Source organism: Anastrepha ludens, chromosome 3 (genome assembly GCF_028408465.1).
Source record: "Anastrepha ludens isolate Willacy chromosome 3, idAnaLude1.1, whole genome shotgun sequence".
Taxonomy (NCBI): domain Eukaryota; kingdom Metazoa; phylum Arthropoda; class Insecta; order Diptera; family Tephritidae; genus Anastrepha; species Anastrepha ludens.
The window spans coordinates 98,975,952-98,996,434 of NC_071499.1; the positions used below are offsets into that span (position 1 = coordinate 98,975,952).

At 37.4% G+C, this 20,483-nt stretch overlaps 1 protein-coding gene across 1 annotated transcript in view; it reads left to right on the forward strand.

The window, feature by feature from the left end:
* The window catches only part of LOC128858575 (DEAD-box helicase Dbp80), a 66,097-nt gene that overhangs the window by 41,838 nt on the left and 3,776 nt on the right, over positions 1-20,483 (forward strand). Inside the window, exons 7-9 of the mRNA XM_054094969.1 lie at positions 2,435-2,536; positions 6,764-6,899; positions 6,958-7,120. Coding sequence (XP_053950944.1) covers positions 2,435-2,536; positions 6,764-6,899; positions 6,958-7,120 — 401 coding nt within the window. The remainder of the gene's footprint in view (positions 1-2,434; positions 2,537-6,763; positions 6,900-6,957; positions 7,121-20,483) is intronic.

The window sequence follows — 20,483 nt, forward strand, 5'->3', positions numbered from 1 at the left end:
TGATGGGTTTATACTAAACCATTCTGCCTGGACTTTTTCCCACAAATCTGCTTTATTTTTAGCCTTATAGGCGGCAATTCTCTTCTTCAGAATGCCGCAAAGGTGCTCTATTGGATTCAAGTCTGGGGATTGTGAAGGTCATTCTACTAACTGTACATTGTTATCCTGGAACCATTTCTTCGCCAGTTTAGAGGAGTGTTTTGGGTCGTTATCTTGTTGAAACTCCCAAATCAGTGGCATCTCTTCTTTGGCATATGGAAGCATAACACTATTTAAAATATTTACGTAGTCCGTAGCGCACATCTTATCTTTAATCCAGAATAAAGGACCAACTCCTGCCAACGAAAAACATCCCCAAAGTAGTATATAACCACCTCCATGCTTCACGGTCTTCAACGTGTGCTTTGGATCGTATGCAGAGTTTTTAGGCCGTCTTACATGTACCTTGCCATCAGACCCAAACAATTTAATCTTTGTTTCATCTGACCATAACACGTTTTTCCAATTTGCACGCATTAGATGTTTCTTTGCAAACGATAATCTGCAGGTTATGTTTTTTTTGCTAAGGTATGGTACTTTTCTTGCACTATAGGCCTTTAAGGGGTTATACGCAGTTATGAAGCAAATAAAAGACGGGTTGTCAAGGATTTATCCTGAAGAAGCTTCAGAATATTTTAATTTCAAAATTTTTGGCGGTTATAAAAGCATCCTTCAAGAACGTAACAAAATTTTTTATTTATGAAAATGTTGATTATAGAGCGCGCTGCAGGCGATTTCTGGAACCTCCTTTAAAAAAAGACGATTTACGGTGTACATCGTAACTCAGGATTGGATTATCTGAAATCAAAAAACCAAACAAATTTTGTTAATATATTAGATTATCTAGTAATTAATCGTTCGGCTAATCAAAATAGTGAATTTTCACAAAATGGCAGCTTTTAAAAGAAATGATTTCGATTTTTACGTTAAAATTTGGCCGTAAATTGATTATAAAATGGAAAATAAGTATCAGATTTACAAAAGGAACGATTAATTACTAGAAAATGTATCTTTAAAGATTGAGTTAAAACGGTTGACCGATCAAACAAGCCGTTTTCGAAATATCGTGTACACCGACTTGAAAAATGCCGTTTTGAAAAAAACACGTTTAAAGTTTCAATACCTACCTTAAAACGTGCCGAGGCATCTCTACATATTTAGGTATAACTCCGAAAGTATTGCTTAGATCTACTTCAAATTTCGTGCGTATACTTTTGAATATATGTACATTACAAAAATGCAATAAAAAAATCGATTTTTTTGAAAGTCATAACTGCGTATAACCCCTTAATCCCCCAGATATTAATCTATTTCGGATTGTTCGACTGCTTACTGGCGCTTGTAAAACATTTTTCAATTCTTAAAAAATAAAAATTGTTTTATTTCGATTCTCGTATAAGCAGTTGGTCAAACTTCTTTGATGTTGCGCGCTTTCGTCCTCGTTTTTCCTCTGTAATTTTAAAATTAATCGCAGAAAACACCTTTTTTTTGAGCATTTCATTAAATCGGCAATCCGTGACATAGAAAGGCCATCACTTTTTAGTTTTTTTATAATTTCTCTTTCATTAACAGTACAGTGTTTACCACGTCCCATTCTGAATGCAATATTCATAAGATAAGAAATATTTTATGAACAAGACAATAATAAATATAATTTTTTACATACTTTTCCACCAAAATATCAAACAGTTTAAAAATAACAGTATATTATTAATTTTAACTGTAGCTATTAAAATTTTCCCGAAACGTTTCTATTTTTTTTTTCCAACTAAAACACGCGGTTCTGCACCAAAAAGAATACTGAGCCTAAATATATATATAACGACAAATGTGGCTTGTTCCTTTAGGGTAAATGACATATCTCGATGTAGCAGCCGATCAATTTTTATATACAGTAATTCAATATTGCTCCTTAAAATACTACCTAAACTGTCCACACACCACAAATTCAATTATAATTTGAATTGAATTACTGTATATAAAAATTGATCGGCTGCTACATTGAGATATGTCTTTTACCTTAAAGGAACGAGCCACATTTGCCATTAGAACTGTGTTTTCAAAATTTAACTTGTACTGTCCTAGATTTTTATAAGTAATTTCCAATGCAATTCACAAGTCGTTAATTTTACTATACCAGTTCAGGAATAGCTGATCAACTGTCAACTGTGTGTTACCTCTTTTATATTAATTAACTCATCACTGTGGAATAAAGCCTTATTCCCAAAAAATGTAGGCGACATAGAATAAAATTAAAGTTAAAAAATTGCAAAAAATGATTGATTTTGTTTTGAAACTGTTTATGTTATGTATGCACATAAATGCAGATTTTGTATAAGCTATAACTAATTATTAAATTACTTGTCTAACACTTTTTGTATATCTCTTTTTATAGGCAACTGTCTACGAAATGCCAGATGTTATTTTTTTCGGCAACGTACGATAAAGAAGTTATGAATTTCGCACAACATATTGTACCTGATCCAACGATTATAAGGTAGATACAAATCTTGATATTTATTTCTAGGTATTGTCTTTCCAGAGAATTTCATGCTTCCTTATTTTCATTTTAACGCACTTTTGAGTGTTGCCTTTTGTTTTTAGAATTGCTTTGCTTTGATTTGATTTCATTTCAATTAACATTTTGTAATAACTGATTTTTTATGTTTTCTTTCTTCCTGAGTTGAGGAAAGGTGTCACAAAAAGCTGACTGTACATTTTTAAACAATTAATGCAAGTTAATGCCGTCTCGAAATAAGTTAGACCATACTTTATACTTTACCGTAGTCATAGTAGAGTTAGAATATTTTCACCTAGTCAGCTCTAATGTTAGAGTGACAAAAAGCTATCACTACGCTTTTCGATATTATTAATGATTTATTTTAGAAGAAGAAGTCTTCAATAACCGCTATAGCCTAGACAAAGCCACAATTAAAAATCTAAAAATTATATCTGTACGTATGCACACACATATGTATGTTGGTTGGTTGCAGTGGTGATTTGTTAAGAATCCAACTAGCATTATTTTGTTGTCATATCCTCGCAACCAACTTGTTAAGTTGATTTTGAGAGCATGACTATATCCAGTCTGTGCGGCTTAAGAATCTTATTAGGGCGGGTTTAAGCCAGACAGTTGTTCAAAACTCACGAACAATGGTTTGCCCAGAGTTGACATTTTTTCGTTCTATAGTTCAGGAAATGGAAAAAAGTTTTATTTTTCTCTGGTTGATTACAACTATGACAATTTGGGTTGTAAGGCATGTCCATTGTGACTGCTTGTTCCCTGATAGGCCAAAAGCTGCCGTGAGTCCTCAAACGTTTCGTTTCATTTTTATCAATGTTGACGTTTTTTTTGAGGTTATAGGCGGGCCACAACGTTCTGCTAATTTTGCAGTCGTTTGGTCTCTCAATCTACAATCCGCGATTCGAAGTTATTTGGAGGAAGTTATATTCTTGATTGCACCCAGTGGTGTGAAAATCGATTCTTCTAGAACTTTATTCATGGCAGATCCCCGTCTTGCCAGCAAATCTGCTTTTTCGGTACCTTCAAAGTTCCGATGTCCCGGAACCCAGATTAAGGTAACCTTATGGTTTTCACTGAAGGTGGTAAGGCTACTAGGTTGTTCAATAAGTTTTGCAGTTCGATAAAAAAAACACAATTTTGAGGTTTGAAATATATATCTTATAATTCAATATAGTCTCCTTAAACTTCAATACACGTGTTCCAACGAGATTCCAATTTATGAATTCCATCCCCGAAGTGGGAATCTGGAAGGGCTGCAAAATACGCTCCCACAGCTGTTATGTCTTCACCATTTTATGAAAAACGCTTGCCACGCTTGAATTCTTTTAAGTCTGGAAACCGATGGAAGACGCTAGGGGCCAAATCTGTTGAATACGGTAGATTTTCCAAGAATTCGAACTTTAATTCAGAGCTATAGAGCTCGAAAATTTAGGGTATTTTCAGGAATTTTGTTTTTACAATAAAAAAAATGAAAAACGATATTTAAATTTATAAGGCTTTTTATTTAACTTCTTTTACATACAAAAATGAAAAAAAAGTTTTGAATTTTAAATATAAAATTTTTTTTAAATTTTAATAATTTAAAAAATGGCACTGAAGTTGACCCTCCCAAAATATTTGACCTGGAAGGTGTTGTCCATTTTGGCTCTTCTATTTATCTGGAACACAAAAGCCAAAAAAATTATTAATCAGTATGACTGCAGCTATGTCCCGCTACTATGTAGAATAAAAAAATTTACAAAATGACGCGGTTTTGAATTTGACACTCAAAAAAATTTTTTTTTCCGATTTTTAATCAAAAAATACGAAAGAATTGAAATAATAATATGATTCTAGTACGGGCGATAACCAATGATGTTGTGAACAACATTTTAAAATTCAGACGATTCGGTTGAATATTTTTTTTTGTTTTTGTTTTCTTTTGTTTTATTTTTGACAACACCAGACCGCAAAAGACGTTTCAAAAGAAATGAGTTTAAAGTTTGAGGCACAGGAGCGCGTGGACCGCTCTCTACCTAGTTAATGGGCTGTAGAAGCTATAATATTGGGAATTTCTGCATGAAAATTTCACAGTATATTTTTAAGATAGCATACTTCCGAAAAAATGCACTTGTGACACGGTGCATTGTCCTGATCCAAAAGAAATTTTTCTTTGGCGAACTGAGTTTTTTCACCAATTTTTTCCTTCAGCTGTATTCAGAGGTATTCAGAATTTATTGCTTTACCAGTTTGCAAGTGATCAACAAACAAAATTCCTTTCGCATTCCATAAAACTGATGCAAAGAGTTTGTTAGCCGATTTCTGGACAAGAACTTGTTTTGGAGTCGAAGAACCAGATGTATACCACTCTTTAGTGTTTTGTTTTAATTAAGGATCATAGTGATATAGCATCCATAGTGATGAATCGACGAACGAAATCCACGTTTTCCTTTCGAAACGCTCAAAATGTTGGTGAGAAAGTCGCATTCGAATGTGTTTTTGTTCCACTGTTAGCACATGTGGTACCCATTGTTCACACAGCTTCCTTTACGTGGATCGTGAATCGTTAAGGTTTGTTCGACCATGTATCACGTTTAAATTCAGCAACCTATCTTTCTACTGTACTAATTGATGGCGAAAATTTCTTATACACTTTAAAAATTCGATCGTAATATTACTTTTAAACCTGCCAAAAATAAAAATTCAATCCCTGCACGCTAATTGATTTTTTGATTGTAGAAAATACTGTGACACGTCGATACTAACTGACTTGTAAATGAAATGAAGCGAATACGAAGAATGTGCCAACATAACAAACAAAATTTGCCAAATAGCAACGCCCTTTTATCTATTAGTAATCTACAATCTTCCCCAATTGCCAGTACTTCCGCCTCGAAAACACTGCAAGCCTAGTCTATGAGAATATATACTTGATCCAACATCAAAGTCCACTTTAGAGCCATCTGAGTAGTGGTGGGGGGATGAGAGTGATGTCTGTCGTGCATGCTATAGCATTAAGATCTTTAAGTTGCTACTAAGCTTTTGGCTATCTAAAATTACACTATGACCAAACTTCCTAGCATTCCAAAAACTGTATAGACAGTAGTCGAAGTTGTTTAGTGAGAAACCCCTACTCCATTCCTACTGAGATGAGTGGTAAAATTCCTATTGATGTAATCAGTATTCTCCGAGGTGGACTTAGTTTGATGCAGTAATAGACTGCCATGACCACACGGGGACTTAAAGTTCTCAAAGGAAGACAAGGAAAGCCTTATCGATTCTTTTGCCACTATCCGACTAGCAATATACCAGCTGTACCAACGATGGATGCTACCGTTATTGTTCATGCCACTCTCTACTTCAGAGAGAGTTCTACTACCCGGAAAAATGGGTTTCGAGTAGAGCATTAAACGTTTCCGATTTGGAAATGGTGTACGATCGGGGAAATAACCGGTCTGGCAAGAAGCGCCCCATACCATGGTAAGGCCACAGTTATCAGCAGGGCTCCGTTAGAAGACAGTCTAATTTTATCCCCGGGCTGCCAAATCCACCTAATATTCATGGGTTGCATTACGCTTTGGATTGGAGTTTCTTTTTTTAACGAAGTTTACGTCTTCGACGTGTGTGGTTAGCAAGAGATAGTTATTCTCCTACATCCCATTTCTGGGAGGTGCTCCCCTATCCACCATCTGGGGACGCACCCTCTAGAGATAACAGGTTCCCTCGAGGGACATATAGATGTAAATAGTTTATAATTCTTCGTAATTCGCAACAAATTCGGATTGCTTTGCGTGATAAGCTTTCCTAAATTCAGCTAATTTGCTTGCCACCAATTGCAACATTTTAAAATCATAATTTCTGTTTAGTAGTACTGTAACTGTAACCGTTTCTCGGGATACTTTCGCAAATATGTTTTACAAATGCTTGATATTTTTGAACAATGCTATATATCAGCAGAGTTATCCTATGCAGCAAATGACCTATAAAATCTTTAAAAAAAGGTTTATTTTTAGGATCTTACAATTTCAATGGTAAAAAGTTTTCTTGCATTATAAAATATCCCATAATGTACAGAAATATCCCTTTTCTCTCTGCAGGAAAGGTTAATATGGTATCGGAATATACATTCTCTGGGAAGCCAATACTTGTAATGATTGTAGAAAAAATTTAAATTCAACTAATTTTAAAATTTAAATTAGACTAATTTTAATTCTTTTCCAGACTCATGCGGGAGCAAGAATCGCTTGAAAATATCAAACAATATTATGTGAAGTGTATGAATGAGGAAGATAAATATAATGCTATACAAAATATTTACGCCGGAATAACAATTGGACAGGCTATAATTTTCTGTCATGTATGTACGCATGAGTGAAATATATTTACAATATGAAAATTGAATGATTTTTTTTTAGACTCGGAAGACTGCTGGATGGCTCGCTGGTAAGATGTCATCCGATGGTCATTCGGTCGCGGTACTCTCTGGAGATTTAACTGTGGAACAACGACTTGCTGTTTTGGATCGGTTCCGTGCTGGTCTTGAAAAAGTTCTCATTACAACAAATGTCCTTTCAAGAGGTATTTACTTTTTTTTTTGTAAACACATAGGGAAGTATATATGTAGTACATGAACGAAATAATCGAATCATAATTCCAATTGGAATCAAAACTCGAGAATTAGATCATGTACTGAACTGAATGCAGATTATAATATAAAAAACAAATATAATAAGTAGATTAAAATGAGAGATGTACTTGAGTAAGCATAAAGCAAGTGTAAAGAAGAATAATACAATATGATTGTATAGTAGACTAGGGTACATATGTCTGAGTTAACAAAAATGTGAATACAAAACATTCTTAATGTTGCCCTTACATAAGTTGCTGTGAATAGAAGTTGGAACAGAGTTACGTATAAGGATAATGTCGGGGTATGTCGGCAATATGTAGCCGATTGTGAATAAAGAAAAAAAGATAGGGTTATTTTTATACACTTTTGTAAATTAATTTATTTCGATAATGTACATGTGTATTTTAGTGTAATATGTTGAGGTTATAGAGTGTATATATTATATAATACATATTTATAAAGGATAATATGGTTTGACAGTTAAGAATGGCAAATTGGGTTGACAGTTCTGTTCTATAAGGCTTGGAAAGTCATAATTTATCGTTTAACGCCAGAACAACGTCTCAAATTATTGGAAATTACTTGGAAAAAAAAATGTGTTCGCGATGTTGATAGAGCGAAATGTTGAAGGGGACGCCGAAATGTTGATTCGTCGTCGTTCTAAACTTGTTGGCGTTGTCATTCGTCTACTACATGAAGCATTTTATGTAAGGATCTTGGCTTATGTGCCTATAAAATACAGCCCGTGCAAAAATTTAAGTCAAATGGCAATCGTTTGCATCACATTTTTGCTGATGGGCCTCATTCAGATTTATCTAAAAATCATACTCAAAAAATAAATGCCATAAAATTATCTACCAGATTATAATAAAAAAATTATTCAAACAATATTTCTGTTTGTATTATCATTAAAAAACACCGTTTGCAATATGTATGATATTAATAGTTTTGAATAATTTTGGAGTTGGGTTAGTGTATTGAATATATATGTATTTTTATATGTATATACATATGTACATACATATATGTTATATTATATTAACCTGATAAACTTGTGAAATTGGCGCGGCTATTCATTTCTGCATTGTCCTTTCGCTTTTCAGAGTTTAAGAGGACGATGCAGGCATGTGTTTATTTGAAATAAAGATAATGTTGTTGGAGAGGCGGATGGTTAAAGGTGGACAGTTACGACTGTTGAACGATGAACTAACTGGTACTCTTTTTCTGAGTTTGGGGGGGCTATGTCACTGTTGAAATTTATATTTGAAAGGTCGAGCTAAGAAGAACCGAGAGATTTGGTAACTCCTAACGCACTCAGGTTAAAAAGGCCATAGTACTTAAAGCTCTGGAAAGGGAAAGAGTAGGTAGTCAAGGAGCAAAGGAGAGAAGTAACAGAAGGAAAAAGATAGGATAGAATAAAGGAATAGAGGTATATTAGTTAAACCTGTAAGAATTTTCCATATTCTTTGATAAATCTGAAAATATCGTCCAGATTGGGAGAACGGATTTTGCTTGGTCTCATGACATCGGAACCTAAAATTCATAGCTTTGGTGTAGCAAATGCGGGGCACTCAGTCCCGCTCAGTGCTATCCATCTTCCTCTACGCAAGCAGGCAAATCGGATCCGCAATGATTCCAATGGTAGCCATATGTTGACCCTATGGATTGTGTCCTGTAATAATACCGACCATCAACCGCACGTCTTTCTTTCCAAGTTTTAGCAGAAAATCCGACAGTTTTCTGTTCGGGCTTGTCACAAAATACTTTGCAGTTCTGCAGCGTTCTAAACCGGACCCACGCTCTTTATGTAAATTTCATACATAATCGCTGATCCACTTATTGATTCTTTCAGAACTGATTCCGATTATTATCTCTGGTCCCTGTGGGCAACCGCTGATCCACAGTTGGTCAATTCATCGGTTATTTCATTTCCTTGAACCCCGCAGTGCCTGGAACCCATTTAAGTACGAGCTTATTCTGTCTTGCAACAGCATTGCTTGGCCCTGACGGTAATTAGTATGTCACTGTTCTCACCAGCAATTAGCAGCCTCTCAGAGAAAATAGAATTCATCCATCCATTTTACAATGGTTTGATTAATTGCGTGTCGTTCGGCAGAGGAACATATTAAGTCAAAAGTGGTATTATCAAAAACCCATTAATGTCCACGAACACGTCCATTGTATATTTACCAGCTTCTAGCCCGGGTTAAATTTTGCTAATAAGATCGTGTAAGCCGGATTCGTATGATTTTCCACTCTAGTAGGCTGCATACCCCCACTGGAATATGTTTCTCTGCCACTCGTTCTAGACTTTTCAACAAGAACGATGTCAATCTGATTGGTCTAAAACTTTTAGCTAGAGAATAGTCATCTTTTCCTGGTTTCGGAATAAATACTACTCTTACGCGTTGCAATTGAGATTGTATGTGACCAAGTGCAAGACAGGATTTGAATATGTTTTTCATGGCCTCAATCAGCCTGTTTCCTCCTTTCTTTAGCATTGCTGGATATATTCCATTAGGTCCAGGGGACTTACAGTTTTCTATGGAAGATAAGAAAAACCTTACCGATTCCTCTGTCACTATCTGACTAGCACTATACCAGCTATACCTAGAGGGTCCACCATTGATACCGTTAATGTCAATTCTGCTTTCTACTTCAGAAAGCGTTCTACTACCCAGAAAATAAGTTTCATGACACTAATATAAACTTTAGAATTAATTGGGTAATATTACGACCATTGTTATGGGGTTCTATTTTGTATTCAGGTCCTATTATATGAACCGAATATTACTCTTTTTCAAGGTAGATTCATATTGCCGAAATCAACAACCACTCCCACAAAGCGATAAATAAAAAAAATATATATATAATATATGTGGATATTTTATATATATTTTTTTAATAATTTTTACGTACATAGGCGTAGTTTAAGAAAAATTTTAATTAACCGATCGAAAAATCCCCCGTTATTCTCTGTAGAGGTTATCTAATGTGTACCAATTTTTACGTCAATCGGTTGAAAATTGTTTCAATTATCATATCCAATTTTCTTAAAAATGTGGTTTGGAAAAAAACCACCATCCTGCAGTGTTGTTTTTAAGTAGTCAGAACTTTCCTAATTATTTAGCTATTTTTATCGGAAATATATTAAGTTATATGTATGTATCTAATAATAGGTGTTATTTTGATATTTAAAGAAAAATGCTATTTTTTAATATAAATGATCGGATGTTTATTTCATTATAAAGAGAAAGGTATGCCGTTAATAGTGGACAATAATATCAGGCAAATGACCACCACGACCACGCTTACAGGACAATATCCCTTTGATGAAATTTTCCATAACGGAATTGTAAAGTGGCTGCCCTATGTCCTCGATAGCCTCACGAATTCCGTCTTTGAGCTATCTTTCACGTGGTCCCAAAGAAAAAAGTCACAAGGTGTGAAATCACAAGATCTCGGTGGCCAATTGTGATCCCCTCTTCGAAAGATAACACGGCCCGGAAACTTTTCCCGTAAAAGATCAATTTTTTCGTTGCTTGTGTGGCACGTAGCGCCGTCTTGTTGAAAATAAACGTTGTCCAGATCAATACAATCCACTTCCGGCCATAAAAAATCGTTAATCATCTCTCGATAGCGAAATCCATTCACCAATAACACCTTTTATTGGAAAACCCTTTATATAGTCTTCTAAATTAAGCAAAAAAAAATCGATTTTTGAAAATTGCAGAGTGGTCTTCAAAATGGTTTTGCAAATTCTGTAATAATTTAAGTTTCTGAGAAATAAAAAACCTTCATGAAAAATCTAAAAGATAATAAGATGGGGCTTTGAATATTTCCGGTGTGATCTCTTCATTCCAGATATGCCGATTCTATGTGGAAAAGCATTAGCCAGAGGGCTCGGAAGGGCTTGGAAATTTTTGAGATATTTTCTCTGTTTGCTGTGTTGCTGTTGTTCGTTGAGTTTGTACTGCAGTTTGTCTATCATTTTTCCGCTGAGGGGAACTGAAAGATCACATGTAAAAAGCAAATATAATAAAGGGCCAAGTATGCTTCATTAGAGAACCCCTGCTTTAATGTTTTTGAGACATGAATATGAATCTTCTTTTTTTACTCTGAAGTGGGGATCGGAGAAATTCGAACGTAGGATAATGAAGTACTGCCCATAGTGGCCTTTTGATCAACAATTTTTCCACCATTTTCGAAAGCATTGGAAGAAATGAGATAGGTCGGTATGATGTTACGTGATGAGCGGCTTTGTCTGGCTTATTAAACAAAATGACTTCCGTTGTTTTCCAATATATTGAAAAAGGTTTTAGCTTGAATGTGGTGTTGGTGATATTCGTCAATATGGCAATTTGCTCGGGAGCTGCTTCAGTATTTCAGCAGTAATTAGGTCGTAACCCTGCGATTTTTTATCTTTAATTATCTTCTATTATTTCGCTCTGTGTTACCAGAGGAATCTTATTAATAGCATTACAATCGCCGTCGTGTTGCACATTAGGAATCATTACCGATTCATGTGGGGTCCTCGTTGTAGTTTGCGAAGATATCTGCCTTTTGTTTATTTGTTTTTGCCCATTTGTTGTCATGTGTCTTGATTGGAGCGTTTTGCGATGACGGTTGTTTTAATTTTTTTGTACATTTTCCAAGTGAATAATTCGACTTTCGCTCACTTGTTAATTCTTGTAGGTATTTTCTGACTGAACTGTTCTTGCACGTTTTAATTTCGTCGCTAAGTTTTTTAGTTATTTCACTTAAAAGGGGTTTGTCAAGAGGTGATCAAGTTTGATACCATCTGCGTCGCATTTTCCGTTTGTACAGAAATGGTTTCCTTTATTTCTTTGGTATACTTGTAACCTGAGATGGTATTCTTTATGGTAGGTGTACTCTGCTAAGCTGCGCGTTGGATGTTATTTATCAATCGAAGTACTTCGTTCTTTGTGCTAATTATCGACAAGTGATCACCTGGGACTTCCAAGGCTTGCATAAGCGGTTGATACTTTTTTAGCGATGAAAAAATCAATTAAGTCTGGTGTTTTCTGTGGATTTGTTGGCCAGTACGTTTGGCTGCTCGTTGATATAGAAATGCATCCTGTCTTTTTAAGTGCGTTGTAAAGTTCTCTTCCTTTGGTCGTTGTGAGTCGTGATCCCAATGTGTATATTTGGCACGCATAATAAATCTATTCCTGTGACTGTTATAGTTCAACATATCGGGCACATTTGATTGTATGTCGTGGGGGGCTATATACCTCGGTAATTGATATTTTAATTTCGGCATTTCTCGTAGCAGTAGTTGCCTGGTTTCATCCGTGCAAGTTTTTTGGTCTTCGTGACGTTTTAGGTTAGGCTAGGTTAGCCTGGTTGACAATAAGCCACGCATAGGCCTTTTCGTCCCTAGCGATACCAGCTGGAGACCGTCCTCTATGAATATCGAAAGTAGACATCATGTAGGATGTCAGCGCTTTTGGCGAATCTAAGCAGCGCTGGGGGATCCGCTTTTGAAACGTCCTCCAGACCCTCAAACAATAGGGCTCCAAAGCATTTTGAACGCGTTTTTAATAATGCCGAACAGACGTACAGAAGGTATTCTAAAGTTTCCTCAACATATTTTCTGCATTTCCTGCATTTGTCCGTGTTAGATAGATAATGACCTGTTAGCATACCTATGATAGTTCCGCAGTCCTTTCGCGAGAGCGTAAGTACGAATTGAGTCAGTTTTTTGTCGTTAGTTCTACACATAACTTTTGCTGTTTTGCATGTGGTCAAATTATTATTATTATTATTTAGTGACTGGTATGAATACTAGTACTAAAATTATGTTTGAGCATTGGCTGCAGAGGCCATCAGTTCTGTGGCTGTGTGGATTATTTGTTATATTGTCATTTCGATAGTTTTGATGAATTTGCTTATTTTTTCGATGTTTGAGTGACTGGGAATGGCGAGGATGTCGCTTATTTGTTCTGAGTTTAGCAGGGCCGTAGAGAGCATATCCGGGTCCCGGGGGAAAATTGCAAATGCGGGCCCTTTCCAATTATGTCGAATTCATATAAATACGTATAATCTCGAGTCCGGGCTCCTCTGAGAACTCGGGGCCCGGGGTAAAAAGTCCCCGATCCCCCCCCCCTTCACGTCGGGCCTGGAGTTTAGTATTTCTTTTCTTGCGTTGGCGTGACTTGGACATTTTTTGAGGATGTGGTCCAATGTTTGGTTTGTGTTGCAGGTTGTACAGATAGGGTGATTTTCTTTTTTTAAGATATGTTCATGGGTCTGTGTTGTGTGGCCTAGGCGAAGGCGGGAAAATATTCGGGTGTTAAATCCGTGTATATTTGTTGGGTAGAGTGGAGGGTTTCCATTCTTATTAATATTGGAATAGTGTTCATGCTTGTAGTTTTTTAATTACTGCCGCTGGCGAAGCCCTTTCTTTTTAACGAAAAAACTGAGATTGTGTTATTGGTATACGAAACAATCAACCAATGACCACACTTCATTGCTATCTGAACAACGACTGATTGGACGATTGTGTTAATACATGTGAAATGTTTGTGCTATTATATTAGTGATATACGAAAATTGCAATCAACCAATGACCCCACTTCATTGCTATCTGAACAACCACTGATAGGACGATTGTGTTAATACATGTGAAATGTTTGTGCTATTATATTAGTGATATACGAAAATTGCAATCAACCAATGAACACACTTCATTGCTATCTGAACAACGACTGATTGGACGATTGTGTTAATACATGTGAAATGTTTGTGCTATTATATTAGTGATATACGAAAAAACTGAGATTGTGTTATTGATATACGAAACAATGAACCAATGACCACACTTCATTGCTATCTGAACAACCACTGATTGGACGATTGTGTTAATACATGTGAAATGTTTGTGCTGTTATATTAGTGATATAGTGATATGCTTTTTTCCGTATATCAGTAATATAATAGCACAAACATTTCACATGTATTAACACAATCGTCCAATCAGTCGTTGTTCAGATAGCAATGAAGTGTGGTCATTGGTTGATTGCAATTTTCGTATATCACTAATACAATAGCACAAACATTTCACATGTATTAACACAATCGTCCAATCAGTCGTTGTTCAGATAGCAATGAAGTGTGGTCATTGGTTGATTTCAATTTTCGTATATCACTAATATAATAGCACAAACATTTCACATGTATTAACACAATCGTCCAATCAGTGGTTGTTCAGATAGCAATGAAGTGTGGTCATTGGTTGATTGTTTCGTATATCAATAACACAATCTCAGTTTTTTCGTTAAAAAGAAAGAGCTTCGTGATCCAAGTCACGTCAGCCCGATAGCTGATTCTGTCAAATTCACTCAGAGCCGAAACGGTCTGATAAGTAGAAAATCTTTTCACCATAAATGGAAACGATTTAGACTTCCATTGTTGTTTGAAAGTTTGAATGATTGGGTGTTTGGCCGAGCTCCTTCTCTTATTTGTAGTGTGCGTCTTGGTGTTGTTCCACAAATGGAGGGACCTACAGTTTCAAGCCGGCACAGAACGTCAGATATTTTTATGAGGAGCTATTAGAAAACATTTTTCTTCATTTTGGTGTTTTACGGAAACTCGAATCTACGTTCTCTCCGGATTCCGAATGGTAGTCACGCATCCACTCATTCGGCTACGGCGGCCGCCAAAACGTTACATTCTAAATAAAAACTCTCCAATATCGTGGGAACCATATTGCCACACCCCTTTTATAGACTACTTTAAATTATGTTGAAAATAAACTTCCTTGATAGCTTTCAAATGCAAAACAAACCTTGCTTTTCGGAGCATTCTATGCGAAGTTATTACATTACATGTATTCGTACATATGTATGTACGTATTTCGGAACTTTATTTTATATTTATTTCTAAGAGAATATAGAAAAGTCTTTTTCGGAAAATTTACCTTAAGTGATTCACAACTGATTGAGATTATCAATGGGGAAAATTATCATTGGGATGAACTTTTGCGTTTAAACAAATACTAGGATCGCCCATGCGTCGAAATTTCGACGTTATATAAATACGGAGAGCAAAATTTAGTCATACCTTTTTTTAGTATTTATAGTCATAGAAAAAAGTTGAAACATATACAAATAGATAGGTTAGGTTAGCCTGGTTGGCAACAAGCCACGCATAGGCCTTTTGGTCCCTAGCGATACCAGATGGAGACCGACCTCTATGAATATCGAAAGTAGACATCATGTAGGATGTCAGCGCTTTTGGCGAATCTAAGCAGCGCTGGGAGATCCGCTTTTGAAACGTCCTCCAGACCCTCAAACAATGGGGCTCCCAGGCATTTTAAATGCGTTTTTAATAATGCCGGACAAATGCACAGAAGGTATTCTAAAGTTTCTTCAACATCCTCTCTGCATTTCCAGCATTTGTCCGTGTTAGCAATCCCTATCTTGTACGCATGTGCAGCCAATAGATTATGACCTGTTAGCATACCTATGATAGTTCTGCAGTTCTTTCACGAGAGAATAAGTACGAATTGAGTCAGTTTTTTGTCGTTTGTTCTACACATGACTTTTGCTGTTTTGCATGTGGTCAGATTAGTCCACCTAGCTTCCACTCGCCTTTTCATGTAGTCGTCCATTTCATTGTATATTGTATTTAGCGGTTTTGGTCTGTCGTTCTCTTGTTCAAATGGTAGTCTAACAGCACTTTTTGCTATCTCATCTACTATTTCGTTCCCCATAATGCCTTTGTGACCAGGTACCCAATAGATCTGCAGCCTACTGTTTGCGGCTAGCCTTTCTATGGCCTCCCTGCTCCGTCGAACATTTTTGGACGTAATACAATATGAGCTTATTGCTTTTATTGCTGCTTGACTGTCCACGTATATATTAATTGTTGAGTTCTTTCTTGTTCTTGTGTAGGCTAGCTCCGCGGCTTTCTCCACAACAAAAACTTCCGCTTGGTCTGGCAGCTTGATAGGCTGCCGTATCACTAGTTTTGAGCAGTAAATGCCCGCTCCCACTCCGTCTATAGTTTTAGAGTCGTCTGTATAGATGTGAAAAGTGCTATCGCCAGGCTTCATGCCTTTGTGCCGTCCCTCCTTTTCAATTGTAGTACGAAACCTTCTCTCCAAATTAAAGTACGGAGTCATGTAGTCTGTGCCACCTGAGCTTCACTTTCCTATTGAGATGTGTCCGAAGGTTCTACAAGTATACCCCAGCAGCCACTAATCTCCCCGCGGATTTCGCTGCCAGGTTTTCCGTCATAAGGTCAATAGGTGGCACGCTGAGTATCATTTTCAGTGCCGCCGTTGAAGTGGTTTTCATCGCTCCTGTTATGCACAGAGCAGCGAGTCGTTGAATCCTTTCCAGTGCCATTAAGTATGTCAGTTTTCTTGTCGCAGTACACCATACTAAGGCCCCATACAGCAATATCGGTCTAACTACCACCGTGTAGCACCAATGCATCAGAGAGGGTGATAGACCCCAAGTAACGCCCAACATTATTTTACATGCGTACAACGCATTACTGGCATTTTTCACCCTCTCGTCAACATTGTGCTTCCACAGCAATTTACTGTCTAGTATTACTCCGAGGCGGCCGCCCTAGTCGAATGGGTTGGTGCGCGATTACCATTCGGAATTCACAACGTCGGTTCGAATCTCGGTGAAAACACCAAAATTAAGAAAAACATTTTTCTAATAGCTGTCGCCCCTCGGCAGGCAATGGCAAACCTCCGAGTGTATTTCTGCCATGAAAAAGCTCCTCATAAAAATATCTGCCGTTCGGAGTCGGCTTGAAACTGTAGGTCCCTCCATTTGTGGAACAACATCAAGACGCACACTACAAATAGGAGGAGGAGCTCGGCCAAACACCTAAAAAGGGTGTACGCGCCAATTATAAATAAAATTACTCCGAGGTACCTCGCATGATCTTTGAGACATAGTTCGTTGGTGCCTAGCTTCTGGAGGTTCCACATCGGGACCTTGTACTTCCTGGTAAAAAGTATGTCCGTTTTTTCGGCGTTTATTTTTTACGTGTGTTATTCATCACATTACTGATGGTGTCCAGGTACTTTCCCGTAACTACTATAACTATGTCATCTGCATATGCCACTAGTTTTGGTGCCCCTCCGTCAAATTTCTTGAGCAGTTCAATTGCTACAAGTAACCATAATAGCGGCAATAGTACCCCACCTTGCGGAGTGCCTCTTCATGCATATTTGGTGACGCTCGTATCGTTCCATTCCGCTCTTATCTTCCTGCTAGCTAATAGCTGCCTTATCAATAGATAAATCGCGGGTTGCACATTAAGTGTTAAAGGCCCCTGATATATCTAGAAATACTCTTAGAGCATACTCCTTATATTCTAACGCCTTTTCTATGTTTAGTACAAGTGAGTGAAGTCCAGTTTCAGTAGATCTGCCTTTAGTGTAAGCGTGCTGTGCCTTGGATAAACGTCTGGCGCAATTGCGTCTCTAGTGTATGTGTCTAGAATCTTCTTTAACGTTTTCAGGAGAAATGAGGTCAGACTAATGGGCCTGTGTTCCTTCGAGTAGGGAGGGTTGCTGTTTCTAGCTTTTGGAATAAACACAACTTTCGCTTCTCTCCACAATACAGGAACATAGCTGAACCTCAAGCATCCCTTGAATATCGTTCTGAACCACCACAAGATGGCTTACCTTTTGGAGCATGGCTGGGAAGATTCCATCCAGTCTTGGCGATATATGGGTCAAAACTTTGTGTAGCCCATTCTATCTTGTTGGTCGTAAATATGTTCGTCGGGACGTCGTGCACAATATCTCTTCTAGGTTCGAGATCTGTAGTGTCCGCACACCCTGGAAAATGTGTGTTGACTAGCGGTTCTAGAGAGTCCTCACAGCTGTCAGCCCACTAACCGTTAATTCTTCCGTATATTTTTTGGCATAGACGGATTCTTGGATAACAGTTTCCTAAGTCTAGCCACTTCATTAGTGTCTTCCATGCTGCTACAGAAGTCACTCCAAGAATCTCTCTTGGCTCCACGTATTTCTTTCTTATATACTTTTTGTAGATCCTTATACTTGTTATAGAATTCATGTACCCTACGCCTTTGTGCTCCTAATTCCTTGTTCCACCAAGGAGGTTTCACCTTCCGTTTATTACGTGTTGGGAAGCAGGATCTTTTGAAGTCTTTAACGAGAGTAGTTGCAAACAATTCAACCCCTTTCTCAAGTGCGATGTGTGACCTGTATTCCTGGGGTATCATTGGTGTTTTTGATAGTATATCCCTATACAAGTGCCAGTGCGTATTCTTTGAATTTCTACAGGATATAAGTTTGTTTTTTGAGCGGAATATAACCTGAAAGCTAATGTATCTAATTAGAGAATGTGGGCCTACCCAATACTTCCCATTCCTGTACCATAGCATGCTTGCTTGTATAGAGTGTTAAACCAAGTACATTCTTCTCGGTTGGTCCAACTTATGTTGGTTCTTCAAGAATATAGTTAAATTGTGACTGACCTCGGTCATTTATGTCTGCGCTACCCCAGACCGTGTGATGTGCGTTTGCGTCAGTTCCTACCACCAGAGCGTGCACGATACCAACTCCCCAAGCCATCCTCCGATTCATGCAGGTCTTGTGCCAGCTTGTTGATCTAGAGAATGTAGTCATGGCCTCCATCACAGTTGCTGGTTTTACCACGTTCAACACTTTCCAGTCGTCTGTCTGCACGTCTGTATTTTGTCTTTGTAATAGACGCAGTGCATTTTCCAGTTTTACCACGCACGGAATGAAAACCTTCGCCTTCGGTATAGAGGGAATGCAGCTGCTGCCAGCAATTTCAAGTGATGCCCCCTCCCACAGGCCTTGAAGCGTTTTTACTGATTCCTTTATCCATGTGAGCGTGGGGTCATCCTTGCATTTTATAATCTTGACGCCGCTGAACCATCGTGCTCCGTCAAATGCTGGCATGGGTGCGTTTGGTTTTACGCCTATTTTCGTAAATAGCGTTTCCAGTAGCTTCATCTCCCTTACCTTCTACTGTTCCTGCGACATTCGCCCCAGCTTTTCACTACGATCAACCGCTGCTTCTGCTTTCGACATCGTTGATCTTTTTTCCTCACTGTTTTTCGGTTTAACGTGTTTGTGCTTCTGCTTTTTCGATGGTACTGAGGCCTCGCTATCTGCAGAACGTTATCTCTCGATGGCTAGTTTTTCTTCAATTCTGTTCGCATACCTTGTATTGGAAGCTGGGATCTGTGGTTTTGCTGCGGCCATTTTTTATCTCCTCTGGCCCAAGCCATTTCTTCTCCTGCTTCGTCAGGTTGCACTTGCTCACGATCGGGCTTGATCTTTGGCGTATTCTTGCTATCCGAAGCAGCATCATTGAACCCATATGGAGCTTCCCTCTTAGTTCGTGTTGGGGGTCAGACCAAAACTTAAGCCTCATCCCCGCGGCAACGATACTAACATGATGAGGATGTTTCAGGTTACTTATGATGAAAATTGTACTACCCTCTCTTGCTCAGATGCTTGGCTTGATAGGGTGATAAACCTTATAATTTTTAATTTTTACTGATGACTCCTTCGGAAAATGTCTCTCTGCTATCAAGAATACGTCAACCTTTTGTGAATCTAAAATAAATTCCAGCTCTTCCGTTTGCGTTCCACGGCATTACTTTCAAAAAATTTGGCATTATGATTTTGCCACATTATTATTGTGTAGATATTTTTCGACGTTTTGCAGTCTTTTTTCGATTTTGAATATTTTCTGAAGCTCCAAATGTGAAAAGGAACATATCAAGCGGTTGAGTAGTTTTCCATTTTAATTTATTCACCGCGTTGGTTATCTTTAATCCCTGTTTTTTCAAGTTAGAAATTATATCCTTGCCACATGAGTGGTGAAAATTTTTGGTTATGACTTTAATTAGTCTTTGTTTATCTTCATAGATATTCTTGCTATTTAATGCTGTTATAATTTTTCTGTAATCGTTTGGATGTTTGGTAGTTACTTTTTAATATTTATTATGTAGCAGTTTGATTAGAAACTTTTCGATCGCTTCATCTTTCGCTATATTAAAGAGCTCTTGATAATGAGACTCTTCCGATACCATTATAGGAGGAGGTCGAGGAATCCTTGGTTTCTTCTGGATTTTTAGTGGTTGAAGGATATTTCAATAGTTCGGGGGAAGAATCAGCTTTCCTCTTTTTGCTGGAGCTCTTTTTTTTAGTATTCATTTGTTTCACGGGTTACCTTTTCTTCATCGGTTTCATATATTTTATCATTTCTACTTTGCATTTCATGTGGCAATTTTAGTTGGCAATTTTCTGAT